The sequence below is a fragment of the Euleptes europaea genome, chromosome 7 (genome assembly GCF_029931775.1).
Source record: "Euleptes europaea isolate rEulEur1 chromosome 7, rEulEur1.hap1, whole genome shotgun sequence".
NCBI lineage: Eukaryota > Metazoa > Chordata > Lepidosauria > Squamata > Sphaerodactylidae > Euleptes > Euleptes europaea.
Genome location: NC_079318.1, coordinates 79,378,157 through 79,402,112, shown reverse-complemented (window position 1 = coordinate 79,402,112; position 23,956 = coordinate 79,378,157). Strand labels below are relative to the sequence as shown.

The 23,956-nt window shown below is 44.1% G+C and overlaps 1 protein-coding gene across 1 annotated transcript; it reads right to left on the bottom strand.

The window, feature by feature from the left end:
- Window positions 1-798: 798 nt before the first annotated feature.
- LOC130480144 (solute carrier family 22 member 6-B-like) lies at window positions 799-23,919 on the bottom strand. Its single transcript, XM_056852580.1, has 10 exons — window positions 23,524-23,919; window positions 22,742-22,845; window positions 21,783-21,937; window positions 20,011-20,179; window positions 18,170-18,293; window positions 17,022-17,137; window positions 16,250-16,464; window positions 12,612-12,720; window positions 9,967-10,170; window positions 799-952 (listed from the first exon to the last, which is right to left on the bottom strand). The coding sequence occupies exons 1-10, from the start codon at window positions 23,917-23,919 to the stop codon at window positions 799-801; spliced, it is 1,746 nt and encodes a 581-aa protein (XP_056708558.1).
- Window positions 23,920-23,956: the final 37 nt, after the last annotated feature.

Below are 23,956 nucleotides of genomic sequence, written 5' to 3'. Positions count from 1 at the left end.
CCCATGTGAATAACCCTGGAAGTAGAGGGAAAATCAGTGGCACTGAACAAGATTTTTTTGGAAGGGGGATTATTCATAGAATTGATATATTTTGAGGGAGAAATTTCCATCGCACCAAAATCGCTAGTTTTGACAATAGAGAATATTCAGTGCAGACCTAATACTCGAAAGTAATTACTATGTATATTTCTGCCTCTTTTTTTTATAGATTCTCACCTTGAACTGTGGGTTTTCTTCCTCAAAGGTAAAGCTGCTTTCCTCTTCTCATACCCCAAGGAAACAGTCTCTATTAGGGCCAGCCAGTGTTCATAGAATAAGGAATGAAAGATGTCTGTCTGCCAACCAAGTTGTGATTTTGAACACGTGGCACTATCAGCCGGTATAGTGTGTGTGTGAGTAGACAGATAGCTAGATATAGATCTTCCCTTCCACGTCCTTTCTTCCAGATATATTCCCTTTTCAGGTGATACATTTGACCATGCTATACGTGATCCCACAGTACCTATGGTTACTATTTTGTCTAAACGACATAATGTGTGGATTTTCAGTGTCAGAACATGTATATTGAAACCCTGATATGTGTGCAAAAACCTAATATTTGTGAAAAACCACATGTTGCGCTTTCCAGGCAAAATATTGTTCATGTGTTCTGGGAGGATCATATGTAGCGTGTTTGCCCTGTATGCTCAGTTAAATGTAGAAAGGGCTATAGTTCGATAGGTAAAATGCCACAACATGGCTATCTGAGGTTTTTATTTGTGGCTTTGTTAAGGTGGTACACTGGCTTCCTTGGTGACCTCAGCTACTGTTGGCCACATCAGGGGCGTCTGTTTTTTCTGTGCTTCTGACTGGCCTGGAATCAGTGAACATTCTCATATCCAGGAAGCCTCCGTCTTGAATGGAGAAGACTTTGTCCTTGCTGTTTTCATCTGCTTTATGTTGCTTCAAGTTCCTAGAGAGAAACAAAAGAAATCAAGGTTTGGGGGTAATGCCATGGGTCTTTGAAACAAAAATAGATGGTCAATTTTAGAAAAGAGCCCCATGAGATTGCCAATGTCAACAGTCAAGAGATGTATCCGTCTTACTTCTGATATAACATTGTTTCACAAAGCATTGATTGGGCTGTCTACACTACAAAATTTAATCCTGATGATTCCCAGTTTATAAACCCTGTGAACTGAAATCAACATATTTAGACTGGAATAACTCTAAAAGGTATTTTTACAAAACTAAAATGACTAGGATTCTTTCTGGGAGATAAACCAGGTTCTAGCCAGCTTGATTTTATGATGTAGAAATGTTACACTATATGTTTTAATGCTATGATGTTAATGCTATATTGAATTTATTGTTGTTGGGAGCTGCCCTGAGCCCAGCTATGCTGGGGAGAGGGCAGGGTACAAGTCAGCTAAACTAAACTAACAATATATATCTGCCCTCGGTAGTACTCCAAACTTCATGTTTTTGTGGTTAAACGACTGTGCGCTTGCAGCTGCAAAAGGCAATATCCAAAGTAGCAACTGTTGTCCCAGTATGTGGATGATTTATCTGATCATATGTAAGCTGCTTTTACTACTATTAATGATGCTGATTTTATGATCAATTTTAATGTTATCTGCTGCTATTTTTTCAAGCTGTTTTGTGATTTTATGCTGGTTCTTGAAGGATTCTTGTTAATGGATTTTCACACCAGTGAAAAGGATTAGATAGCAGGCACTGTGAAAGAAACTGCTGCCACTCAGAGTAGACAATATTGACCTTGATAAACCGAGGGTCTAACTCAACAGCCCTGTACAAACATTACAGTGAATGTACATGTAGCATACATGTACATCTGTTTGTAAGAAAGAACCAACATATGTCTATAAATAAAACTGGATAAATGTGGGGTTTAAATTGCATATTCAGCTCTAAATGTGTGTATGTTATATAAGAATCACTGAACACACATACAAAGAAAAACCATGTACACAGGTTGTACACACATTCTCTGTAATGTGTATGCTACAGGGTAGCATACGTCAGCTTCATGTGGTCATGTGAGTGTTCAGCATAAAGGAATAAACACCTTCATTCCATAGGAAGGTGTAGAACTGTTATGATGTAGAATTGGCTCAATAGGGGCAGAACCAGATTGAAACTTGCTTAGCAACTTAACAGCAGTCTGTATCTCCCAGCCATACCCCACCCACCCCTTGATTGACCATATAGGAATATGGATCTGGATTGATATCCTTTGTAATATATTCATTCATGATGCCCTGACCTGGCTATCCTAAGTTAAAGCCTGACATTTTTAGTTTCGCTTGGCAGAAGAAGCTGACAGAATGCCAAAGTCGCTGTTTGTGACGTAAGATCCGGTTGTGGTATATCAACATTTACTTCAGTTAAAAAACACTGCTTAGTAAAGAGAGTTTGTTGTAGCTGCTCTTGCAGATGTCACTGTTGGGAGGAAACCAAAGCTTTTCTGAGGCCATGTACTGATCAAAGGTTTATTTGTGGAAAAAGAAAATAAAGCCGGACTATTCCCCTTAATGTAGTCTTTCAGCAAGTTAAAGCATTGACATTCTTCTGTTCCTTCCTTATGTAAAGATACTGGTCAGCAGAAAGCATTGATTAAGACCGAGCCAGCCAGACGCGAGTTCTCTCGCGGATCCCAACTGCCTCCGAGGAGACCCCCCCCAGGCTTGGGGGGAGCGGGCTGAACAGGAGAGATTCTCCACGAAGCCCCCCCGGACCATCTCCGGGGCTCCAACTGCCAGCAAAACGCCTTGAGCGTCTGGTGAAGAAGGTCGCAGCTGGGGGTGAGTCTACTGAGACCATGGCGGCCATCCGCTCCACTTTTTCCTCCCCCCCCACTTCCGTTTTTTAAAACAACCTTTTACTATAACAAAAAAAAACAAATTAATAAACTAAACCAATCCTGAACTCATCTTAATATCAAATCAAGTCAGATTACCTGCTGAGGGACGCGTTTTGAGCGAAGACTGCCAGACGGGAGAAGAGAGGAGGAGGAGGGGGGGAAAAAAACTTTCTGCGGCTGACTAAATCGGGCTGGAGGCTGGAGACGGCTGTAAATCTTCCCTTCTGTGATCGTTCCTGCAATTTTCCGCAGGTCTCTGCGCGGCTGCCCCGAATCTGTCGGCCCACCCGGGTGCGGGTGGACGGACGGGGCCGGGGCGGGCTGTAGGAGATCGGCCAGAGAGGCGGCGGTGGCGGTGGCGGCGCGGCGGTAGCAGCAAAAACTCCAGCCGAACATCCCGACCCTCCTGTCTCATATCTAACCCCCTCCTCACAGCAACATCGTTTTAACTGGATTTAGCTCCGCGCCCCAGCATCATCTCTTTTCCTCTCCTTCCAATTTTTTTTTTTTTTCTGCAAGGCTCAGATCACAAGAAGAAAAATGGCGCCTGACTGGTAAAATTAACTTTCGTTTCTCCTCTGGTGAATCTAATGAACGCTTTGCTGCCCTCTTGTGGACGCTGAATTAATTGCAGTTAACCCTTCTCATCCATCTCCAATACAATTAATACAATACAAGACATTGGCTATATTTTTTTCCATCTGATTTTTACACAACTATAGTTAAGTTTTATGGAAGACAATTAATGAACTATCAGTGATACTTTACATGTTTAATCTCATAATTGTAATATAACAAACTAGCCTTATTTTTAAAACTACATGAATTAATCCTGTGATCTGATTTAATTTACTGAACATAGCAAACCAATGAATTGTTAGACTAAATACATTATACTTTTAGGTTGTGGGGGTGGAAGTGGCTAGATTATCATAATTTTATAACGTGTGTAATAGAAATCGACAACTTTCTGGGATTTTCTTAATCTACTATGAGGAAGAGATTTACAAGCTTCGCACACCGACAATCCCAGAAGTTGAAAGGTAAACAACAAAAAAAATTCCTAGAAGAATTTGTAGTCTCAGAAGAAGAAGAACAAGAGGTGGACGTTGCAAAATTTAAACCTACATCAGAGACTACTCAAGATACAAAAAATAAAAGTTTGGTCATGGCAAAAGAAACCCAAGATTTTTTCCTACGTACACAAGAGATGATATCGGATCTGAAAACCTCTTTACAGAAATCAATACAAGATTCAGAACAAAAGGTTCTCCAAAGCATTTCCAAGGTTGAAGAAAAACTTGAACTCAACTCCCAAGAAATTATTAAAATTAAACAGAAACAAGAGGAAATTGAGACATCAGTAACACATCACACCACAGAACTTCTGGAACAATCAAAAATAACTCAAGATCTTTCAACCAAAGTTGACGCTCATGAAGTGAGGCTTAGAGACAAGAACATTAAATTCCGTGGGCTTCCTGAACATTTCGGGAAAGAAACCCTAGAATCCGACATCAGGACACTTCTCCACGATAACTACGATTTCGAAGAAGACGATACTCTCTTGGAATATTGCTACAGAATAAACTCATTCTATGCCACCAAGTATAAAAAACCAAGAGATATACTGGTGAGGTTCGTCCACAAAAGAACTAGAGACCTACTTTTGAAGACACAAAGAGACGACCCACTGATTTGGGAGGGGAATTCAATACAGATCCTAACTGACCTTCCGAGAAGCGTCCTAACAAAAAGGAAAGAATATAACGATTTGAAACAAGAATTAGACAAGCGACAAATTAGGTTTCGTTGGCTTATTCCATACTCACTAGAAATTTCCCTGCCGCAAGGGAAAAAGATAATTCATGATCAACTTCAAGCCAAAGAACTACTTGAAGAACTAAAATCTCAAGGAGACACAGATCCAAAAGACTCTGAAGACTCCCCAGGAGAAGGTCCCAGCAAATCTCAACCAACTCAGAAGGGAAAAAAGAAACAACCCCTTGAGAAGCGAGAATTAAGGAAAAACAAGAAGGCCTCCGAAGGAGATAAATTAAACCAAGCAGCTGCTTTATAGAATAGAATTTCAATTCCATTATGAATCACCTCCAGATAATATCACTAAATATCAATGGTCTCAACTCCCCCAACAAAAGAAAAAGAGTCTTTCATAGTTTAAAAAAGCAAAAAAAAGATATCATCTGTCTCCAAGAAACCCATATAAAAAAAAATCATGAAAAAATCCTACATACAAGTCATCTTGGAACTTCTTATCTGGCATCGGCGAAAGTGAAGAAGAGAGGTCTTGTAATTTATATTAACGAGAAAGTTCTGACAGTAAGAACCCACATAGCAGACCCGGACGGACGTTACCAGATTTTAATTCTTTCTGGACCAGATGGTGTCTGTTTTACAATAGCACATATCTATGCTCCGAATAGTGCCAAAGAAACTTTCTATGAAACACTGTTTAAGAATCTCGCTGAACACCATCAAGGAGAAATTATAATGATAGGAGATTTTAACGCAATCGTGAATCCTACGATTGACAAGACCCACAGCAGCACATCTGGGAAGTTTCCGAAGAGCGTTTTTAAATTCATGAAAGAATTTGATTTAATTGATACATGGAGAACGAAAAACCCGAAAACAAAAGATTACACTTTTTATTCAAATCGTCACAAATCTCACTCAAGAATTGACATGTGTTGGACCTCTAGATCAATGATAACAAGTGTGGAGAAGATACTTATTGCACCCAGGATATTGTCAGATCACAACCCAATTGAATTGACTTTAGCAAGAGGTAAAACTGGGATCAGAAGATGGCGGTTGAACGACCAATTACTTCGGAATAAACAAATACTTGAACAATGCAAGCGTGATTTGAAAGAATTTTTTATCTTCAATAAAACAGAAGACATGTCTGATCTTGTTATTTGGGATGCCAGTAAAGCTTTTGTAAGAGGGAAAATGATAGCCTTGAATTCCAAAAAAAAAAAAAAGAAAGACAGAAGAAATTTAAAGAATTACAAGACCAATTAAGAAGGCTGGAAAAGAAAGCTCAACTCAAACCAGACAAAATCATTTTACACAAAATTAAGATGACCAAACACCAAATAGAGTTGATAGAAACAGAAGAAATCAGAATAAAAGTCAAATATGCCAAGCAAAGGATTTTCGAAAGAGCAAACAAGCCTGGTCGTTTTTTAGCTAACCAACTTCGACAACAAGAGAAGAAAAGGAAGATAATTGGAGCTAAAGCCAACGGGATAACCTATAATAAACAAGAGGAAATTGAAAAAATATTTTTGGAATATTATAAGCAACTTTATTCGAAGGACGAATTGCGAGAACAAGGACTCTCAACTTATTCAATCCAAGCACAATTACCCAAACTTACATCAGAAGAACAAGAGACACTCAACCAGAAGATAACTACTCAAGAAATTGTAGATGCCATTAACAACTTAAAAACAGATAAAGCACCTGGACCTGATGGGTTAACATCACAATACTACAAACTGTTAGAACAGCAATTAACTCCGGCCCTACTCTCTCTTTACAACGAGGTAATCGAACACGGCAAGATTCCTCTATCATGGCAAGAAGCACATATTACATTAATCCCGAAAGAAGCGGCGGACCAGTGCTATCCTCAAGCTTACAGACCAATATCATTATTGAACATTGATTACAAAATCTTCGTCTCCATAATTACCAAAAGATTTCAAAAATATATTAGAAACTTGGTACATCCAGACCAAACAGGCTTCATTCCTAAAAGACTCATGAGAGATAATGTGAGACTGGTTCTTAGTGCAATAAAATATGCAAAGTCAAAATTAATAAAAACAGCAATGATATTCTTGGATGCAGAAAAAGCTTTTGATAATGTTTCCTGGCACTTTATTGATAAAACATTACAACAAATGGACTGTGGAGAAACTCTACTTAGAGTCTTCAACTCGATATATTAGGTGCAAAAGGCTCGTCTTTTGATTAACGGCCAGTTGTCTACAGAATTTGATATTGCAAAAGGAACCAGACAAGGCTGCCCTCTTTCTCCATTTTTATTCGACTTATCAATGGAGGTCTTCTCAAATTACATAAGAAATGACCCAAATATTAAAGGTCTATCAATAGGCAATGAAGAACACAAAATTAAAAGTTATGCAGATGACGTCGTCTTAATTTGTCAAAATCCTGAACAAACACTCCCGTACGTTTACAATCATCTTTCCGAATATGCAAAATATTCAGGGTATAGACTTAACAAAACAAAGACGAAAATTTTGACCTTCAACTTAACAGCAGATGAAGACAAACATATTGAGGACGTTACTGGATGCCGAATCGCCAAAGGATCAGTAAAATATTTAGGTGTTAACATATCCTCACAAAATAACACACCTTTAAGACTAAATTACTTAAAAACTTGGAGTGAAATAGAAAGAGACTTGAATTTATGGTCAAAGATGAACATTTCTTGGTTAGGAAGGATATCGACGATAAAGATGAATGTTCTTCCAAGATTAAATTTTCTATTTCAATTTTTGCCGATTGACATTCCCGAAAGGATATTAGAAAATTGGCAAAAACAAATTAATCGATTTGTATGGAATGCGAAAAAACCAAGAGTAAGATTTAAAGTCCTTCAAGATGAGAAGAAAAGAGGAGGGTTAGCAATGCCCAACTTCAAATTATATTATCACGCTGCCTGCCTATCCTGGATAACAGAATGGATTAAACAACCTAAAAGTCGGCATGTCGTTTTAGAACGCGCGGATTTGGGACAAGGCTTCCATAAAGTCCTGTGGGATTCCAAATTAAAAATTCAAAAAAACAAACTACAAGAAGATTGCGATGTCAAATTAGCGTTCTTGAAAGTCTGGAAAAGATACAAGAAGAGAATAAGTCCATCTCCACCTTCTATAATGTCACCAACTGAAGCCTATCATGATAATGTCAAACTAAAACCGGGTGTTCATTTTACCTACAGAGATATGATAGAGCCTACGGGAGAAATTAAAAATATGACCAAATTACAAGAAAAATTTCAAAAGTTGAATTGGTTAACTTTTCTTCAATTGAGGTCAAACTTGCAAAAAGACTGTTCATATCCACATCCATTCCGTGAACTAACTGAATTTGAGCAGCTAATATCTAAAAATGATTCACATATATTAGGAAGAATATATAAGCTCCTTCTGAAATATGATACAGAAGAAGAACAAGTAAAGACAAACATGATAAAGTGGATGCAAAATTTTGGAGAAATGATTAATATCGACTCCTGGGAAAAACTTTGCTCCTCTGAATTGAAATACACAGTTTCTCAAGAAGTGAAAGAAAACTGGTATAAGACCTTCTACAGATGGTACCTGACCCCAAATATGCTTTCTCAGATGGCAACTCCTGGGAAAAAGGGTGCATGTTGGAAATGTCAAGAATCTGACGGTTCCTATTTTCATGTTTGGTGGACTTGCCCTAAGTTACAAACATATTGGAAAAGAGTTCATTATGAACTACAACGGATGTTAGAAACCAAATTTATACTTGATCCAAAATTTTATCTACTCAGTATAGTACCGTCAAGTCTACCTCAAAAACAACATGACGTTTTCAAATATGCCACAACAGCTGCAAGAACAACTTTAGCAAGGACATGGAAACAAACTCATATACCAGATATTGACAATTGGAAAGAAAAACTGTTAGAATATGCAGCAATGGCAAAAATGACTGATGAACTGAATGCCGAAACTAGTGAATCTTCCGAGCAATTCCAGGAGAAGTGGGCATCCTTTTATTTATATATGAAGTCTAATTTGCACGGATAAGGAATGCTAAAATATTATAACCAACTGCTTAAAAAAAAAAAATTTTTGCTTCCTCTTTTTTTAGCTAAGTTAACTGTTAAATAAGAATAATAAATTTTAAAATACCAGAGATTATTTAGAAGAACAATATACCAAAGTCATTCTGTAACCATATTCTATTAGAAACTATTTTACAACACTGTTTTACAACACTGTTTTGTTTTTATTATGCTAACATTCACCCCTTTCCCTTTTTCCGTTCCTGTACCCTTATTGATATAAAGAAAATTAAAAAAAAAAAAAAAAAAAAGAATATGCTTCTTATTTATTATTTAATGAAGCTGTTTCTTGAACATACACATGAAGCTGACTTATACTAAATCAGACTATTGGTCAGTCAATATCAGTATTGTCTACTCTGACTGGCAGCAGTTCTCCAGGGTCTCAGGTGGAGGTCTTTCATATCACCTACTACCTTATCTCTTTAAATGGAGATGACGGGGACTGAGCCAGGGACCTTCTGTATGCCAAGCAATTCTGCGCCATGGCTCCTCCCCTTGCTGCGGAAAAAAAGTATCTGCATGCTCTATACTTTAGTTTACGATTTTCCTGAATAGTTATGTGAGTGATTTATTATGTAACCTGAAAAATAACTTCTTATGATTTTATGATGCCAGGGTGGGTTTAATATCTCCATTCTCTTAGATGAAGTCCTCTTAATAAAATAGTTTCAGAGGGTAGCTGTGTTGATCTGCAGTACACATGAAGCTGCCTTATACGGAATCAGACCCTTGGTCCATCAGAGTCAGTATTGTCTACTCAGACCGGCAGCAGCTATGTGAAAGACCTCTGCTTAGGGCTGTTTAGCTTGGAAAGAAGGCGGTTAAGTGGAGACATGATAGAGGTCTATAAAATTATGCATGGTTTGGAGAGAGTGGACAGGGAGAAGCTTTTCTCCCTCTCTCATAATGACTCTCATAATACTGGAATGCGGGGTCATCTGCTGAAGCTCCAGGGTCTCAGGCAGAGGTCTTTCACATAGCCTACTTGCCTAGTCCCTTTAACTGGAGATGCCGGGGATTGAACCTGGGACCTTCTGCATGCCAAGCAGATGCTCTACCACTGAACCACAGTAGAGGAGCAAAATTTGAGTCCAGTAATACCTTAGAGATCAATACGATTTTCAGGGTTTAAGATTTCGAGGCTCAAAGCTCCCTTCATCAATTTTTTTAACTAAATGGTTAAAGGCAGCATTTGATCCCTGCATCATCTACTTACTGACTCTCCACGTCTTCAATGGTATCAGGTAGCGGCACATTCAGAGTCTCGGGAAGGAAGAAGGCAGCAATGCCAGAGATTATGGGGGCTGCCCCATAGATGACAAGGGGAAGGGAAGGGGAATATTCACTGGTCATCCTCACCAGGGGAGCCACAATCCCACCAACACGTGCCATGGTATTGCCAAAGCCCATTCCAGTCTGCCTGCCATACAAGGAAACAAATGGAGCATGCATCACCTTTTGTGTGGTTTGGGATGAAAGAAAGAAAGAAAGAAAGAAAGAAAGAAAGAAAGAAAGAAAGAAAGAAAGAAAGAAAGAAAGAAAGAAAGAAAGAAAGAAAGAAAGAAAGAAAGATGGATGTGTATGAGGGTATTGTGCCCTAAAAGGCTGACCAACTCATCTCAGATGTGTATGTGCTGGCTGAGATTACACAGGTTGTTTATGCATGGGAGTTTGACCTGGTGTTCGATGCTCGCTCAACCAACACTTTTCTGTTGCGAATCCCAAAAACACTATGCAACAGCAAGCTCCAATCCAAACGTGTCTCTCCGCCCCTTGAAAACGCTGCTTTGTAATTGGCTGTAGTGCTTAATGTGAGAAAAACGCCCAGTTCCCATCCCCCCCCCCCGAAACCCAAATGCCGGTTTACAAATCAATTTCAAAAACCGGAGCTCTTTGAAAGGAATTGGCGGGGAGGAGGAGAAACCCAAGCGTCATTTTAAAAGCCTTTTGTCTCCAGGCGGAGACAAAAATCAGGAAGCATTTGTCTCCCTGCCCCTTTAAACGGTGCTCTGTAATTGGCTGTACTGCTTGCTGTGAGAAAAACGTCACCCCCCCCCAATGCCCCTATCGCGCGTTCTGCCTTATGCATGGTGATTTCACCTGGGCTGATCTCAGGGGAGATCGAAGACTCGGGTTAATAGAGAAATGGGAAGTCCCAGTATTTGCGAGGGCTGGCCGCGAGGTCATCTCTAGTGGACAGAAAACTCATGCATAACTCCAAGGTACAACCGAGACAGACGGGGCAAATGTGAGTGAAAGTACCCATGCATAAACGACCACAGTGGTGAATGGTTCTCAGTAGAAGAATTATCAAAGGAAACTTGCTCTAAGCAGAGGAAATGAAGTCTGGGTGGATCTGCCCATCCAGAAAAATTCAATGTGCTTCTGATACTTATGTCAAATGTGACCCCTGTAGTTGACAGACAGGCAGGATGAAGCTTCTGAGTTGGCCATTCAAGATATAAATAATGGGAGCCGAGCCTCTTGGCCTGTTGCAGTTCTGACTTCTTAACTTAAGGGCTCTATTCAGGTCCAAGGTAGGGTTGGCTAATCTCCAGGCGAGGCCTAGAGATCTCCTGAAATGACAGCTGATCTTCAGACAACAGAGATCAGTTCCCATGGAGAAAAATGCCTGCTTTGGATGGTGGACTCTATGGCATTATGCCCCACTGAGGTTTCTCCTCCCCAAACCCTGTGTTCCCCAGGCTCTACCCCCAAATCTCCAGGAATTTCCCAACCTAGAGTTGTCAACCCTAATGCAGCCAATCATAGCTCTTGCCTGGCTCTGCCTTTATCCCAGCATAAGTGTCCAAGGCTGCTTCTATACTGGGCATGAAAATGCATACACACCACAGTAGCAGAAGCAAGAAGCATGGGAAGAGATAGGGATGGTGTCCATACTTCACCTTTCCTGTACTGCATGCTACTGACCACCACCCCCCGTCCCTTTTCTCTGTCTTCCTTCACATTCACACAAAAGCATAGGCCTGATGGCGACTGTGCCAAGGCCCCCTCCCCCCAGAGGTCCTGAATCCTTCCCTTCCCTCTCACTATCCCTTCCCCTGACCTGCATAGCCCAGACTAGCCCAATCTCATCAAATCTCAAAAGCTGAGAAGGGTCGGAATTGGTTAGTATTTGGATTGGAGACCAACAAGGAATCCTAGGGTACCTACGCAGAGGCAGGCAATGACAAACCTCCTCTGAATATCTCTTGCCATGGGGTAAAAAAAAAACCCCTTTCCCTACCAATCCATGCTGTGACAGTAGGCACCAGCCTGACTGGTAGGGTTGGCAGGTCCCTCTGCCACTGGCAGGAGGTTTTTGGGGCGAAGCTTGAGGGGGGTGGGTTTTGGGGGGGAAGGACTTCAATGCCATAGAGTCCAATTGCCAAAACGGCCATTTTCTCCAGGTGAACTGATCTCTATTGGCCGGAGATCAGTTGTAATGGAAGGAGATCTCCAGCCACCACCTGAAGCTTGGCAACCCTATTGACAGGGAAAAGCCCTTTTAAGGGGGGGGGTTTAGAATCAAGCAGCAGTCATCTGCCCTGTGTGCCATTTTGAAAGTGGAATGCAGCTCTGACCACCTCCTTGTAGAGCTGACAGAGGGAGCGTCCACATGGATACTGCCCTACAGCCACTCTACAGATATCCCTGTGAACCAGATAAAATGGGTTTATTTTTTCTTTAAACAGGAAAGCCCAGGAACACCTCAAACCATGCTCAGAATGAGCGCAATGTCATGTGAATGTTCCTTTTTCATGCGGGGGGCTTCCTGCTATGTGGGGGGAAATCCCCACGTGGAAGCAGCCCCTGTAAAATGGCCCATAGATAAGGGCTTCCGCTACATCCAGGAGTTACCTGATCACTGTGGGGTAAAGTTCTCCAGTGTATAGGAAGACACAGTTGAAAGAAGCTGCCAGGCAGCCTTTCCCCAAAACAGCAAAGACCGTTCGAAGGATCTGCATATCTGAGGAAAAGATAAATTTAATATTTTGCAAATAAACTTAAGTTGGGGGAAATACGCTTCAGAAATCCCCCCCCTAAATTGTAGCTCCAATATTGGCCTTGATACTATTAATTAGCTACATTTTTGTTCCATTTTCCACCCACCATAAACTTCCTTGCCTCACCATCCTGGTCTTGGGTGGGGTTTGAGTCCACCCAGCCAAATTGACCTTTTCAGAGAAGCTGCAAAGTTGCTGAACATTCCTTTTCAGAGTAGCCAGAATGCTTGTGAATATTCCACAGCCTCACTCCTGTTCACCCAATGGCAGTAGGTGTAGTTTGCAGATGACAGGCAGACAAGTAATCCCAAACCTTGGTAAACATGAATGCTGACAGTCCTCGAAGAATTTTGTAAATGCCTGAAAATTAGGAATGGTCCTAGTACTATGAGCAGACGGACAAAGCCCTCCCTGATTTTAAGGGAGGAGAAAGGAAAAATGCATCTAATGGCGTCACCATTTCTTGGTCTGATTAGTTTGAAACATCAGCAGAAATTGAAACTGGCACTTAGGAAGGGAGTTCCTGCATGTGATGATTCCCGTTGTCGTCCATCTTTGAATGTAGCCAGATCTTCTCTGCCTAGGGTTGCCAACCTCCAGGTACTGAAACAAAAATTACACCTCTATGCCTAAATATTGCTGTACAAAATCAGTATAGGATGTGTCCCTTTTAACAAAATACACAGCAACATATGTTCCAATACAACAGCGTATGATGCACAATATTTCCAATAATGAATTACACCGGAATAACAAACATTAACAATGGAAATAGAAGCAAGTAGCATCACAAATAACATGGTTTTCAGCATTATGTATTCCCAGCGATGTATTAAGAGTTTGAAACTGTTATAAAAAATACTGTTCGTACTTTGTTTGGCCCCTTTAGCTGTGAAGACGTCTTCCAACCATTTTTTAGCCGTGGCATCCAAAAACCCTTTAAAAGCAATGTTTTTTATAACATGTTCAAACTGTTAATACATCGCTGGGAATACATAATGCGCTAACCCCCATTGTTTTCAGCTACAGTGAAGCACACAAATGGAAGTAGAAGCATGTAGCATCACAAATAACATTGTTTTCAGCTAAAACAATATTATTTGTGATGTTACATGCTTCTACTTCCATTTGTGCGCTTCACTGTAGCTGAAAACAATGTTATTTGTGATCCTACTTGCTTCTACTTCCATTGTGAAATTGACACGGAACTTGACCGACTAGATTCACGCAGTTCTCTTCAATCTGTCGCACCTTGTGTTTAAGACCTCGGATTGCTCTCCTTGTTTCCAGTTACTGTGGGACTTTGCCATTTATGGTTTGTCGTTCTGAGGTTCCCACGTCGTTTTGTAACATTTGTTATTCCGGTGTAATTCATTACTGGAAATATTGTGCATCATATGCTATTGTATTGGAACTTATGTTGCTGTGTATTTTGTTAAAAGTGACAAATCCTGTACTGATTTTGTACAACCTCCAGGTACTAGCTGGAGATCTCCTGCTATTACAACTGATCTCCCGCCGATAGAGATCAGTTCACCTGGAGAAAATGGCCGCTTTGGCAACTGGACTCTATGGCACTGAAGTTCCTCCGCCCCAAAAATCTCCAAGTATTCCCCAACCCAGAGCTGGCAACCCTTCCTCCAGCAAGGAAGAGGCCACTCAATCCGGAGGTAATTAGTTCCATTGTGAAACTGCTCTCGCCCCTAGGACATTTCTCCATTTCAACCAAAATTCACTCTCCCATAAAATCTAGTCTTGCCCCCTGGAGCAGCACAGAAATGCGGCTGCGACTCACCGCATAGCCCGAGGTTGCCGGGTTGTGCCGGGCAGGGCGTGGACAGGCCGGAGTTTGGGGCGGTGGGCGGCAGTAGAGCCGGGAGCTCCTCAGGCTGCGGGCGGGCTGGGCTTCCCCGCGTCTGCTCGGAGCGGGGTGGAGCGGAAATGGCGGCGTCTCGCCCGACGCCCAGCTGGGAGCCGCGTGACCACCCGTTGGGGCCAGGAGCCCAGATTAAATGAGCCAATGGGCTCGAGGCTCCTGGGGGGGCGGGCCCTTCTGAAGTCGGACCTGGGGTGTTTTTCACTCAGGTCCGACTTCTCTGCATAAAAGGAGGGTTCCCTCTAATGTACTCTCAGTTTGCTTCCTTTTGACCCACCCACCCACCGCTGTTTTTAAATGTTGGTGTTTAGGTTTTCTTGATCCACACAACTTTGGGTGGTTTGGCATCAGGGCAGTATCCAGTTTGGGGGGAAATGGCCTGCGTGCCCCAGTTTCCCTACTTGGAGGATCTCAGTAAGGGATTTTGGGGGAGGCCGGAAGGGGACATGCCAAGATGGAGGGTTGCCAGGGATTAGCCTCAATCGAGGCTGTCAGGGTGGCATGCCTTGCCATGGGCTGTCAGGCGGGCCTCCCGCCATGTGGCAGGGCACCACACAGCTGGCTGCCACCCTCGTGTGTCCCTGAACTGCCATCTCTAGCTGCCCAGCAGGTGTGCTGGGAGCTGTGCATCGGCCTGCAGGGTGGCAGGTCGATGATAGGATACGCCCCCATGCCATGCCAATGCCTTGCTGCTGCAATCAATAAAGTTGTGCCATTTCATCCATACTGGTCTCTGTGTATTCTTTGCTTATATTTCGGTTGAATGTTGCATTATTAGTTCTTGGGGGTCAGGTGCCTGGCTGGGGAGCGACCTGCATAGCTAAGCACTAAGCCGGCAACAAGTCTTTGCCCTCGTCCATGTTACAGCCCTTCAGGTATTTGAAGAGTCAGAAAATATGGGAAGCATCCCACCACCCATTTTAAGGCCAAAGCTTCTTTTTCAATTGGATCATTCAGCCAGTTGCAGTGTTTAGGTTGGTAACAAGGTGGGTTTTCTGCCCTGTTCCTGTGAGAGGAATTTCTGCTTATCAGGCCCCTGTTAAAAGTGCAGGTGCCCTGCCAGAAAAACAGGGCAGCCTCTGGGGAAATACTTAACTTCAATCCTCTCTCTGAGTCAGTGGAATAGGAAGGTCCATTCTTCTCTTGAGGTGAATAACTCAGATCAGGGGAATGGTCGAGCAACAGATATCACCTTAATTCTTAGGCAATTTCTAGAGATGGAGATACCAGGATGTACATCCATTTGGAAACACCACCTTCTAACCTAGAAACCCTACCATGTGGGGACTCTGTAGTAAGTCATTAATAACGCAAATGCGGTCTGCACTTGTTCCAGGACCCCCTTTCATCTATTCACATGTTCTAGGATGAACACAAGGAAAAAGTAAATCTTTGTCATAAAGCTCTGGGACCCCATTGAAATCATTCTCTCTTTCCCAGGCAATCCTGGGAAAGAGAGAGGTATGCAGAGTCTAGAGATCTCTTGGCAGACAACCCTCTGCATCTTTACCAAGTTACAATTCCCAACCCACCCCCACCCCCAGGGATGACAAGACCATTGAAACAGGGTGAAGCCAACATAACGTTTGAAGACCATCAGTACTCTGCAGCCCCACCTTGTGACACAAAGATGTTGGCAACAATGGAAAACCCTGCCAGGATGAGAGTCAATGCCTGGGTGATGCGGCGGCCAAAGTAGCAAATCACAAAGAAGGCAATGAGCTTTGCTGGGATGTCAACAGCCCCGAAGATGACCTGGATGAGGTATATGCTGACCCCAAAGTTCTGCAGATCCATGGCCAACCCGTAGTAAGCAAAGCTGGTGGAGAACCTGCCATTGGAATTGGAAAAAGCAAAACCAAACATAACTTAGCGATCTTGGCTTGAACCTCTGTTGCTGGTCTCCAGTCGCTGTCCAGCAACAGGGATGGGCAAGACTTCCGTCACTGACAGTAGTAGAGTCACTGATAGTTGGAAAAGAGTGGTGGGATAAAATGAGCTTATGGACTCAAACAGAAGGCAGCTCTCAATAGGCTTTCCATTCAATGCCTACATGAAACCCCCAGGAGAGGTCATTCAGGGATTGAACGAAGGTTCATCACTAAGCAGAAGACATCCAACCCTTTCCCTCCTCTTCAGGAGATTCAGGTGAAGCTGTGAATGTCCTGAATAGGTGCCATGTTCTGGATAAGGGCTTCTAACCTGAAGCTCAACCCATATGAGATGAAGGCACCGTGGGATGGGTGATGCCTTGAGCCAGGTTGGAGGCGCTGTGGCGGGGCCGCAGCGGTGACATTCCCGGCTGCTGCGGCTCTCAGGAATGGGCTCTTTGTGGCTCTCTTCATTTCCTCCCTTTCTTGTCCCCAGCCTGTTTCCACTCATACTTACCATACAAAGCAAAGGCAGCCAGTTAGCCGACGCAAGACAGGTGTGCGCACAAGGTCAGCTGCAGTAAACCTTGACTTGGCAGCAGCAACTTCCTTCTGAAGGTTGGCTGTTAGGACCTGCAAGGCAGACAGATGAGGTTTCTGCTATTCTACCAACTCAGGATTCTCCCGCCTCATTCTGGTGCATGTGTAAGACCAGTCCTTGGTCTCCATAAAACTAGAGAGGCTAGATAGGTGTCTGGATGCCCTCACCATGGTTATAAAGCAGGACCGACCAAGTCTTTAGAGGAAATTAATCCCAATCCCAGCACAGACATGTTGTGGAAAGGTGCCATGGTTCACCTGAAGAGGGGCCGTGGCTCAGTGGTAGAACATCTGCTTGGCATGCAGAAGGCCCCAGGTTCAATCCCTGGCATCTCCAGTTAAAGGGACTAGGCAAGTGTGTGTGTGTGTGTTAAGTGCCGTCAAGTCGCTTCAGACTCATGGCGACCCTATGAATGAAAGTAGGTGATGTGAAAGACCTCTGCCTGAGACCCTGGAGAGCTGCTGCCAGTCTGAGTAGACAATACTGACTTTGATGGACCAAGTGCCTGATTCAGTATAAGGCAACTTCATGTGTTCATGGGTTCAAGAAGCCCTCAGAGAAATAATTTGAATATTTACTTATTTAACTCTACTTTTTCATGTGCCATATAATTATTTTATCCTAATTGAGAGTCTAGTATAGAGTGTGTCCTGCAATTAATGTTCTCATTTTTCAGATTGGAAAATAGAAGTTGGGAGAAAATGATTTAACCAAGGGCACCTAACCTATCTGAAACAGAAGTTGTAATTGAAAAGTTATTAAACAACAAAAAATGTAGTTATTCTATCTACCCACACATATCTATGTCAATCATTTTACTTCTGGGCTAAAAGGGATAACAAATAAAATGGGAAATGTTCCTGCTTGGTCACTTGGGATCAGTTCCTGTTCACAATAGATGACCAAGTAAGTACTTATTTACAAGTCTGGCATTAGCCTCTTAGCAGTAGATGTGCGTCTAGCCCACCTTGTTTTAGTAGAAATATTTTAGTGTCAGATACAGGTGTGGGAAAACCGCATAGGTGTGGTCCCAGCTGGAGAAGGTGGCAACCCTACCATCTTACCTCTAAGCTGAGCTTCTCCCCTTGTTCCTTCTGTCCATTTATCCGTGCGACTTTCTGCAACTCTCTTAGTGCCTGCTCCAGTTTGCCAGAAGTGGCATACCACCGAGCTGACTCTGTAAACCACCTGCACAAGAGTATACCGGGGTGGGAGGAAGTGGGAAGGGGCGTTAGAGGCAAACAAATATTGGCACACTGACATTTGCTGCATTGTTGTGCAGAAAGAAAGCCCCTTGTGGTGGCAACTGATTATTTATCCCAGTCCCAAAGCCCTGACCTCTTCCCCCCCATTTTAGATTGTTTGTCTTTTTCCAGGCAGCAGCCTGTGCCTTTAATGATTGCAAAAAGGGCAGAAATGCAACAGATGAAGCCTTCCCCTAGCAGGCTTTGCCTATTGAACTGCTGCTTGCCAATACCATAGGTAAAAGCACAGAAGCAGGATTCCCAAATGCCAGCTGAAGCATGGAGATCTCCTGGAATTACAACTGGTCTCCATACTACAGACACCAGCTCTCTTGGAGGAAACTGCAGCTATGTGGGAACCTCCTCCCCAAACTCTACCCTCCCAAGGCACCCCCCCCAATCTCCAGGAATTCCCCAAGCTGGAGTTGGTAACCCTATTAGAGTAATCTATTGCTCCCTGGGGCTGCCAAGTGACTGCTCAGCACCTTGAACGGAGAGGCTTGACGTGCAGAAACCAGCAGGTTTAAAAGTGTTGCCAAAGTTTCAGTTAAATATGATCACTTCTTTTGATGTAAATCAAAACTGCTGTTGAAGGCACAGGAACCAAGGGCTGGCTTAAATGTTGGCAACACAGATTGTGACCTTACTTCAGGGGTGGGGAACGTCAGGCCCGTGGGCCATTTAAGGCCCGCGAAATCATTTGGTCTGGCCCTCCGTGGGTCCTGACAGATCTCTAGCTCAGAAGGATCTAAGACTGGTGATCCGTCCCCTCCTGTGGACAGGAATAGCCTCTATTCAAGGCAGATGTGAGTTTGTTTTGCTGAGAAAAGGAACCTTCCCCCCCCCCTTGCAGAAGAGTCATTAGCTATGGAGCTGCTAGGACTGCCCAAGAAACTGTGTTAACCCATTCCCACCCGGGGCCATGGAGAAGCCTATTCCCTCTGTACTACAAGAGGGCTGGGGCTGGGGCGGAAATGGCAACAATGGAGGGGTTAAAGGAGGCAGGGCCAGAATGCGCGCAGGGGCGTGTGAGTTCTTAGCCAGTGTGTCCTCATTTCACCCCTGCAGGCGGAGGTAGCGGGAGCCGGCTGTAGAATCCGGCCCCGACCATGAGCAGCAGGAGCAACTCCGGCGTGTGGCTGGACAGCTACGCCCGGCGGGTGCAACAGACCATCCTGTGCCACCAGGTGGACAAGTGCGCCACTGGTTGGATGCCTGCCTGCTTGCCTGCACGGGTGTGGGGGGGTCATCTGGGGCAGCTGCCTGCTTGGGGCTTGGTCGGCTAATTTTTAAGTTGATAATTTTGTACGGCCCGCAAATGATGTTATAAATATCGAAATGGCCCTTAGCGGAAAAAAGGTTCCCCACCCCTGCCTGACTTGCGTAGCTGATCTCTTCTGTCTCCTTCCACCTCACTCACGGTATCTCCTGCCTGGCTGCTCCTTGGGACTTCGAAAGTGCCCCCCCGCCCATTTACTTCATTAGCTCCCTCAAGAGCTTTCACTAGCATGCCCCTCCAACACTTGTACTCTTCCTGGTCCCCGATCACCCCCTCTTCCATCTCATGTGGTTTTGTAAGCCCTGTGGGGGCAGAGACTCTTACATTCCCCTGGTGCGCTGCTCCCAAGCCCTAGCAGGAATCAGGCGAGAGTGCCACCTACCAGCCATAAAGGAAAAATGCCAAATATGGAAAGGACACAGCCAGCTGGAGCCAGCGCCAGTCACGGATGGTAAAGGCCATACCGGCTAGGATGAACTGCCCGACGCTGTAGCTGTAGCCTGTCACCATGCTGACGGTGGCCCGAGATTGCATGGGAGTCCACTCTACCGCTGGAGGAGGAAAAGTCGACAGAGCTAACAGGCCAAGTCACAGGGATTTATTTATTCAGGTATTCATACTCTACATTTCTTCCCAGTAGGGATCTGGGGTGGCTTTCAGTAGTCTCCATTTTATCTTCACATCAACAACCTTGTGAAGTAGGTTAGGATGAGAACGACGGGTCCAAGGTCACCCAGCAAGCTTCCATGGCACAGTGAGGATCCGAACCTGGGTCTCCCTGATCCTAGCCTGAGACTCTAACTCAGGGTAGGTCGTTGGGTTGCCAACCTCCAGGTGCTAGCTGGCGATCTCCTGCTATTACAACTGATCTCCAGCCAACAGAGTTCAGTTCACCTGGAGAAAAGGGCCGCTTTGGCAATTGGACTCTATGGCATTGAAGTCCCTCCCCTCCCCAAACCCCACCCTCCTCAGGCTCCGCCCTAAAAACCTCCCGCCGGTGGCATGCCGATATCCACACACCAGGCCCTTTTTTGCTTTTTTGTCCAGCGGACTGCCATTATTTCACACATGGGTCTGCATTGTTCTCAGTAATGTAGTGACAACGTGGCAGATACTTTTTATTGATCAGGCAGACTAGTAGTGCTGCCAGCCCCAGGTTGGGAAATACCTGGACATTTGGGGGCGGAGCCTGAGGAGGGCGGGGTTTGGGGAGGGACTTCAATGCCATAGAGGCCACTTTCCAAAGCGGCCATTTTCTCCAGGGGAACTAATCTCTGTTGCCTGGAGATCAGTTGTAATAGCAGGAGATCTCCGGCTACCACCTGGAGGTTAAGAGAGAAGGCAGCACAAGGCTCAAAGGACTTAAATAGTAATATCAAAAGGAGGGTTTTTTAGGTAAAGTAAATTACTACATTTACTAGGAATGTCAGAGCAAAAAAGAAAGCAAAAAATAAATGTATGACGCCTCGCAGGGCTTAAGCCCTGCGAGGCGTCATACATTTATTTTTTGCTTTCTTTTTTGCTCTGACATTCCCAGTAAATGCATTAATTTACCTAAAAAAAACCTCCTTTTGATATTGCTATTTAAGTCCTTTGAGCCTTGTGCAGCCTTCTTTCTTAACCACCTGGAGGTTGGCAACAGAAAGGGTTGCCAGGTTGCTCCTCCTCGCCACTGGTGGGAGCTTTGTGGGTGCCTGGCTGGAGGCCGTGAACGGCACATGAGCAACCCACGCAATGCGCCGATGTCCCTTCCAGGTTTACCTGGATGCAACCCAGATGCTCTAGCAATTGCCTCCGAAACTCCGAAACATCAGCGTGTTGCGTGGGGTTGCACGCATGCCGATCGCAGGCCCCCACCTCCGCTGGCCCTCTTCCACCCATCGACCAGCTGAGGGTCGCGGGCAGCCTGGTGGATTGGCAGGCTTTTGCCCGCCTCCACTGGGCAGTTGGCAAGCCTACCTACAGACTAGGCATGCTCCTGAGGAGGAATGGGCAGGTTAGTTTGGCCCTGATTCCAAGATGGATGCTTGGCTGAGATTTTGGGTGTCACAGTTCAAATAAAACAGATATATACCCTTGACTTTCTGGGGTGGACTCCAAACTTTACAAGTAAACAGTTTTACCCCCAGAACCCAGCTGTCAAAAGGAACTTACAAAGTGACACGCAGTTCAGTCCAACGCCTGAGACAGCCATTCCCGACAGGAAACGAAAGATGCAGTATGCCGTGAAGCTGGGGGAGAAGGCGGCGCAAGATCCTGAAACGGCCATTTGAAGGCAAGACCAGACCAGCAAGGCTTTCCGGCCAAACCTGAGGCAAGGAGAAGTAAAAATTTGTTAGGGTTGTGGTGGAAGGCTCCTGAGTGCTAAACCTAACAGTGGAGAACCTGGCAGTAGAGCAGGCTGAAAATCTAGAAGCAGGTGGAAACTGGTGTTTCAAGAGCAGCAACCCCCTTGCTGTGCGGCCCAAAGCCAAGGGCTGATGGCCAGCTAGATTGATTGATGGCCAATAAAATATTGAGAGTCTTCTGCTCGGAGACCAGTTTTGTATCGGCCAAGACAGGATGTACCCAGAAGTGATGTCACAGCATCAGTGATATACTAGAAATCCCCCTAATCTCTATGGTTTAAACCATAGAGATTAGGGGAGGGGCAGGAGGTAGCCATGGTGAGCAACCTTGTAATGCTAAGGGAAGGGCATTCCACAGGCGAGGTGCCACCACTGGAAAAGCCCTGCCTTTGATCACCACCTATGAACCTCACCTCTAAAGGTAGAGGCAGAACATTGATAACGCATCGCTTTTACAGGGTTGACCAATTCAGAGGCTTCATACTGCGTAGTGCTAGAGGCTAATGTTTCACACTCTGTTCCCCAGAGGCCTGAGCACACACCGTAGTTTCACTGGTGGTGATGTTAATCTGCTGTGGATGTTCTTAATCATGTTCCACCGGATTATTAATTGATTGACTGATTGAGTGAAAGGATTTTCAGCCTTTCTAATGATCTAATGATCTTCGGCGTTGCTGATCTCTGTCAGTCACAAACTAATTCAGCTATGGCAACTGAAATAAAAATAAATAAAAATTAAAAAAGAAATGAAAAGAAGCCTCTTACTTGTCGGAGAGGCCGCCAAACACGATTGCGCCCACGAGAACACCAGCCATGTAGATTGACTGAGCCATCTGCTTCAGGGTTCGGAAATCACACACTAAGTCCCACTGCAGGAGAAGGTCTTTTGTTAAAAAAATCAACAACACAACCGTCTACACATCCCCTGAGGGGCTGTATCTTCGATATTTGAAGTGGAAATGTAGAGTTGGGAAACGTTTCAGTTTTGATTTCAACATTTATTTTTTGAGTGCACAAATTCAGACTCATCTTTGTAGTGCCTTGTAACACAATCCTCCTCCTCGTATTGCTTGGCTTATTTTGTTCTCATCTAACTTTAAAAAAATTAAAAACAAAATGCCATCTCTGTTTTTCTCTCTGTACTCAGAGTACGTATCTATATTTCCCAAGTAAAAAAAAAAAAGGTTAAATGGTTGAAATATGAAAAAGTTGGAATGCAGACATGTTTACCACATTTTGATTTGCTCATTATTTTGGTTCAGAAAAGTCATCAAGTCAACAATTTGTTTTTAAAACATATTTGTACCCCCACTTTCCCCCATGTCTTCAGGTAGCTTATACATTTAAATTTAAACCATACAAATTACAATAAAACCCAAAGCAATCACCCCTAAACAAAAATGCTGCAACCTACTCCCCATTAAAAGCCCATGCAAATGAAATGGAGCATCATTTTACAGGCAGCAGACTAATTTTGTCCTGATCGACTCTTGACTTTCCCCTTCCCCAGGTGTGCCTTGCCAGAGATCACCCCGTATCTCTCCTACCTCTGTTACAACGGTGGACGTAAAGACGGTTGTATCATAGATCCATCCGTCTGGACAAGCTTCTGTCTCTGTCTCCCTGTCCTGTGGCCCCGTAGAGTTGGGGTTCAGGGACGGCCACTGGGTCGTGATAAACCGACGGCATTTCTGCAAAGTCCGGTTCCCATCCATTGGGATGGAGGCCCTCAGAACGTCCTTGCATTCCAAACTTTCCGTCGCACTCGCGTTGCACGTGTTGTTAGCGGGGATCCTGCAGTGGTGGTCAGGAACGCCGGCTGTAAAGTTCTGCAGGAGGTTGTGGCCTGCCAGGAGTACCATTGGGAAGACCAGCAAAATCACGTTGATGACTTGGAAGCGACCCATGCCGCCGACTTGGTCCAAAAGTTTGGCAAAAGTCATGGTGGGCCCAAACTTGTCACAAGCCTGGCTGAATTAG

Excerpts from the sequence above, each read along its gene's own strand:
- LOC130480144 (XM_056852580.1), bottom strand. The coding sequence starts at position 23,919 with ATGACTTTTGCCAAACTTTTGGACCAAGTCGGCGGCATGGGTCGCTTC. Across the intron at positions 20,180-21,782 it reads ACTGAACTGCGTGTCACTTT|CGGTAGAGTGGACTCCCATG; the intron begins GTAAGTTCCTTT and ends TTCCTCCTCCAG. Across the intron at positions 953-9,966 it reads ATTGAAGACGTGGAGAGTCA|GAACTTGAAGCAACATAAAG; the intron begins GTAAGTAGATGA and ends GTTTCTCTCTAG.